This window comes from Glossina fuscipes, unplaced genomic scaffold (assembly GCF_014805625.2).
Source record: "Glossina fuscipes isolate IAEA_lab_2018 unplaced genomic scaffold, Yale_Gfus_2 1, whole genome shotgun sequence".
In the NCBI taxonomy this organism is placed as follows: Eukaryota; Metazoa; Arthropoda; class Insecta; order Diptera; family Glossinidae; genus Glossina; species Glossina fuscipes.
Window position 1 is genome coordinate 21,067,699 of NW_023998415.1, and position 6,216 is coordinate 21,073,914.

Consider the following 6,216-nt stretch of genomic DNA (forward strand, 5'->3'; position numbering starts at 1 on the left):
TAAACATTTGCAACTAATAGGATTTCGACGATAGTTTAGATAGGAGAAGTTAGTCTCTTTACTTAACATTTGTTCTCTTTCTTTTTGTTTTGTGTTTTTTTTTTTTTTTTTTTTTTTTTTTTTTGTAGTTTGTACGGTGGGCATCACCTTCATAATCAATTTTTGTTTGAACTTTTGGGGTTTTGTCGAGATTTCAATTGGTTTGTATTGTACTTTTTCAACCATGAAATGAATTTTTGGGTTTTATTTCTAATAAACTTTTGCTCAGTTCACTATTTTTGTATTCTTTGCCAACCGCTGTACCCTTTTTCTGTTTTTATAACACAATATAACGCAACGAAACATAAAAACAGCAGCAACAGGGGATTTTATACTTAATTCATATTCATTGTTTACTATGGAGTGACCCTCAAAAACATTGGAGTTTGTCTCTGGGTTTAGGTTTTGTATACTTCTACCAACATTTGTGGGATTTTTTTAATTTTTTTTTTTTTTTTTTTTTTTTGTTTATCCTTTTTTCGTTTATAATTAATTTGTCGTTTTCATATTTGTGTGACCAGGAAGTATTTTTTCCAAAGAGTTTTAAGGGTTTTTTACACATTCTCATATTCCTATCTTTTTGTTCATTTAACACAATTATGAATATTCCACAAAATTCACCGCAAATCCTGCATAAAATTCATTTCATATGCGAAAATTTTATTTTCTCTCTTCTTTTTATTCCTCCGCATCGTCACCCGGCAACACCCGGCAAGCATGTTAATTTTCTCGTAGCGTTTGTTATTTTTATCTTCTCACTCTATCCATATGAAAATCTTCGTAATAACCAAACAACGAAAGGCTTTAGACATTTTTCTCTTTGTTGTCAAACTTACGCTCAATTGCCTTAAAACTCAGAGTAAGCTCTAAGAATGACTTATCGATAAGCCATAAAAGGAAATTTTTAATCACCATATAATTCAATATATATATTACTTATCCGCCATGTTATTTATTAATATTTACCTTCAAATATTGTAAATATAGCAAATTATGCATCAGACGCCAAAAATCTAAATGAGTCGAACTCATGCATATGCTTCAGATATGCCTTGGGAGACACAGAGCTAAGTTCTTGCGACAAGAAGTCATGTGTATGAAGATCGACATAATTTCTGCTGATTGGATCGTATTGCAACTATTTTACACGCGATTAGATATTGTTGATAAAAATATTTTGATAGTTTTACTATTTAGAGGATTTCTTCAATTCATTCGGCATTGTAAGCACGTACGAAAGAGAGATTCGCATTCATAGTTAAAGGAACGAGTTTTTTTTCCAAAATATGCTTGAGATGCCACTTTCAAATTACACATATTGCAGATCAATGTATGATTAGGCATATTCGTCGATCAATTGCCTTCCGTCCCTGATACTTTGTTGCAGGCCTATAGATAGAACGATGAAATTCGACATGCATTTTTCTTGGTCATCATAGATCGTATTTCAAAATGATCGCGATTCGCCCACAACGGTATTCATAGAAGAAAATGCTAGCTGTAGCTTAAAATCTAAAAATATTTATCTTGACCTTGCTACCAATGTATCTGAGAGATATTTGAAATTTCAATTGTAAACACAGTCTTGATCGAACGATTGACAAAGAACTTTGTCAGCATCAAGTTGCACCGCAAAGTGATTGCTGTACTGTACAAGGGAAGCGGCCGGGAAAATGCATTTATTTCAAGATATGATTTAACTCCAGATCTACATATATAGTTTGTAGAGCCCCTTATGCGCGTTTATTTGTACGCTACCAAAGTATGCCATAAGGCTTTGCAAAATAAACTGGGAGCCACGGGGGTCAGGAAGCTCGCTCACTAAGCCACGTATGCCTGCGGGTATATGATGGACTTGTTCTTAAGTCGTAACAAATAAATAAATTAATTACACTATTTATGCTAAAGGAATTGACGGACGGCTTTCCCTCTGGCCGAATAAAAGAAAATGTCTGGTAAATGAATTAATACATGCAAAAAGGAATTGATGGACGGCTTTCCCTTTGGCCGAATGAAAGAAAATGTCTGGTAAATTAATTAATACATGCAAGAATGGAAAAGGGGTATGACGAATAAGTTCTCCCCTTTTACCTATTTTTACTTTTGAACACATGTCATGAATGCCTGCGGGTAAAGGTGGTAATTGATCAACAAGCACAGTGGAAGCCTTATGGCGGAAGCAGTCAGTTGATCAATTGGTGAGTCCTGACTACTGGGTGCGGCCCTTCGGGGAGTACTCGTGGTGGTTGTGGTTGGCGAGTTCCTAGCTAAAATGGAACAATGAGTGCAGCTAGGCCTCGCCACTCACCAGAGTGGGGTTTATTGTTCCATACACAATAAACTGATCTGGACTCTGGTGCTGTTTAGGCCCCTACTCTGTGGGGATTGTCTAACTCGCCAGGGGGCGTAGTACGCTTAAAAAGTGGTTTGGGCCACCGTGGGGTTAAGCCTTACAGGCAGGAACCCACGTTAAACCCTTGCCACAAATTCTGTACGCTATCGAAATTATTAAAACTTAGCTATTGGTCGTGACATAGGTTGGATTCGTTTTTAGTAAAAAATCGGCGAGTATCCAAAATTCGGTTATTTAACTTCAAAAGAGCATTCTAACTTGTTGTTTTCTCTCTTTTGATTTCGCCATCTCCTCTACCTTTTGCACCAGCAACTTTTTCGCGTGGCTTCTAAGCCGATTTTATTAAAAACCGCATAAAAGCCAACAACAAAATATGTGTATCATGGTTTATTTAAAATTTTTTTTTTTTTTTGTTTTTATATATATTTTACAAGATACTGTTTTCTGTTTTTTTTTTTTTTTTTTTTTTTTTTTTTGGGAAACCATATAACTAGTCATTAATAAAGTTTTTGGCAAATTTCATTTTTTTTTCATTTTTTTTGTTTTTTTTTTTGTTTCATTTCTGAATTGTGAATAGAAAACTGTTGTCAATCAGAGCCAAGTTCATTGTACACTTGGCGAAGATTATATATATATAAACGTAAGCATAACTAAATTATTTTCTCTATGAAAGTTTCTTTAAAATTTTTTTACTTTTGTTTTTCCGTACAGTTGCTCAGGTGTCGGTATATCGGTTACGAAAAAATTTGCTGGAATATAATGGAAAATCTTTTTCAAAACATCCAGCAAAATATCTTCAATAGTTTGTGTGATCACCGTATACAAAGCATCAGTTAGCATACGCCAATTATCGTTAAAAAACTTGTTTGTGCTATCCTCTGCAAGGATCAACAAATAAATAACGCTTTATATATAAAAATCATATTAAATGAAAATTGCAAAAACGCACCCAATTGTTTTTGGCCATTAAATAGATTAGAAAAATATGATTTCAATCCCTCCAAAGTGAAATTCACACGAGTGTTAGTTACGTTATAGAATGTAAAACCACCCTTTTCATATAAATGCGTTTTTGTGTGCATGACGACCGTCATATTCTCTGGAAAAAGGAAAAAAACAAAATAAGGATAATTAGGACAGGAAAAATAAAGCTGTCAAGTCTCGTGTTTTTTTAATATCAATAGTTACCAGCATCCAAAAATACCTGGCCTCTACCATTTAATGGTATTAACAATATCCGCCCGAGGAGACTGTAGTCACCTTGCAATTTCATCACAGGCAGCATGAAAGTAGTCTTCCAACTATAATCCTTAGGGAAAACTCTAAATTGTTCACAAAGTAAGAATAACATCGATAAACCTATCGCTCTTAAGTCATATGTTATTTACTTACACACTTTCCAAAACGTTTGTATGACCGAAACCATTAATTTTAACATTAGCCAATTCCACTTTTAAATTAATGGCCTGACTATTACCTTGGGTTATTTTAATACGATTCAAATGAAATGGATCGAAGCTTTTAATGCTATCCAAACCGGGAATGCCTAAAAACATGTATATTCAATATAAATGCATTAAAAGTATAAATAGATATCTGAAATTTATCATTCCAGGATTACGCTTACACGCCAAGTTAATTACTTGTGTTTGCCTCTCAATATTTCGCATGTTCTTCAAACTATAAGCTAAACCCCAAATTCAAATCAGTATTTACTACAAACAATATATCTTTGCAGGCGGGCTATGCCCGAACTATCATCATTGAAGGGAATAGAAAAGAATACTAAGTATGATAGGTATATAAATATGTCAACACATTTGTAGCATTGAGAAAAATATGTTAGAAATTTCAAAAGAGTCATTTTACACAGTCCCCTATTCACTCCAATCTCTGCGAACCTTATCCTGCTTTATTGGCGACATACAATTGGAGGTTGCACTCGTGAAATCTCGGTTGTAATCGCCCAAATAATGAAATTATTTGAAATCAGCAATGAGTGATTCGTTTAGAATTAGATCTATGAGCAAGTTGGCGATTAAAATCCCGACTACGAAGCCTTGCAATCTCCTTTCACTGCATACTCTCTGTATAGTAAATATTTTTTATGCTTTTCTCATTTTTTTTTTTTAATTTCGCGGGTGGGGTGGGGGGGAGGGGGGCATTAAAAATATCTTTTCCTCCACGTATCGTACAAAATTGAAGATTATTTACGTCACGTATGTGGATGAGCAGTTCTTTAAAGCATTTAGCTCGTTTCGAGTCTATATTCATTATGCATATGCGACTGACAATTATCGGGATTTCGTTACGCAACCATATGTGCACCTATTAGACGTAATTTACATATATGTAAATATGCATGTCCACATCCCTACAAATTGTAGAGGAATGGACGGTACGGTCTTTTAAAAGAATGTTAGGCTAATTTTTATAATAACCGTAAAGGCTTTTATGAGAGAGATTTCCGATTTTGTTAATGTTCTCTAATGTCATTCATAAACTAAATATTCTGACCGGAAACAATTATAAGCATAATTGCATTTATTTTACTAATTTGCTCTTCGCTGTTTCTTCTTCATTTGCGCCTACTTACCAGTATTAAGTTTGTCAAATAATTGCTGTATACTGTCGGTGGAACATTTGACAAAATTTTTATCCGCTATTTTACATGGTTTGATGTAATCTGCTGTTGATGAATTTAGATAATGAAAACTTTAGTTAAATTATATATGAAACTTTTATAGTCCGCTATTGATTACCAATTTATCTATTTAGTGAAAACTTACGCGGATCTGTTAGGAATCTATCATCTGAATGCGCTAAACTTCCAAAGAATATCAAAGGCAACGCCACACCACGTAACAATATTTCCATGCCCATTAACCGATTTGTAAATTACTTCCGTAAACACTTTGCGCAGTAGTTTTTGCACGCGTTCTATATTCCTGTGAACTCTACTGAGAAACGGTCTCCAAGCAACTGAACCTTACCGTCGTTTATACGCTAAGACATTAAATCGTTTAAGAATTTCAAACTCTCTGATTAAAGCTTTTTGAATTTGTTTTTTATTTTTTTTTCTTTGATTGTTGTGTTGTTTTATCTTTCGATTTGCAATCGTGCAAATTAAATGCACACACGATTGACCAAAAAGAAAAAAAAAAACCCACACAAAAAACGCATAATGTGTCGCAATATTATTAATCATATGCCATATAATTCCTATGTGCAGCACAGCGAAGATCATAGACCGCACTAACTGATTACATGGTAAGTGTATCTAACTAACTTACTTGTTAACTGCTCGATCACCACACAGTAGCTTATAATGAGAATGCGCTTCTACAAATGTTTCGATAGTAAAGCCAAAGCAAGTCATAAGTTTTAGTCTACTGAGTTAGTGGACCAAAGCACCACCATCAGGCAAACCATCAAATTGCATTTCTCATTGCATGTGCAAGAAAAACTTGAAACTTATCACATAAAGCAGCCACAGTGGCTGATATTTCAACATCAGAGCGACAGGCAGCAAGTTCGCTTAGCGAATGAACAGCTCATGTTGGTATTTATTTACCACATATTTTGTTTTAAACACTTTTACACGTTTATCTTGTTAACGTTGTTGCTGTTTGGTTTCTTGATTAATGCAAAAAAAAAAAAAAAAGCTTCAACCAACATTTTTTATACCAAAATATTTCATGATCTTTTTTTCATCTTTGTATTTGTTTTTAAAGATTTTGTAATAACAGCAAAAGATTTTTGAATTTTATTACATCCGTTATTTTTCAAAATTTTACACTGCCAAAAATCTAAATGTTATCTAG

At 33.8% G+C, this 6,216-nt stretch overlaps 1 protein-coding gene across 1 annotated transcript; it reads right to left on the reverse strand.

Moving 5' to 3' along the window:
- Nucleotides 1-217: 217 nt before the first annotated feature.
- On the reverse strand, nt 218-5,275 carry LOC119632521 (circadian clock-controlled protein daywake). The gene is made up of 7 exons (XM_038025456.1): nt 5,182-5,275; nt 4,989-5,081; nt 3,785-3,938; nt 3,581-3,714; nt 3,342-3,491; nt 3,086-3,270; nt 218-310 (listed from the first exon to the last, which is right to left on the reverse strand). The coding sequence occupies exons 1-7, from the start codon at nt 5,273-5,275 to the stop codon at nt 218-220; spliced, it is 903 nt and encodes a 300-aa protein (XP_037881384.1).
- Nucleotides 5,276-6,216: the final 941 nt, after the last annotated feature.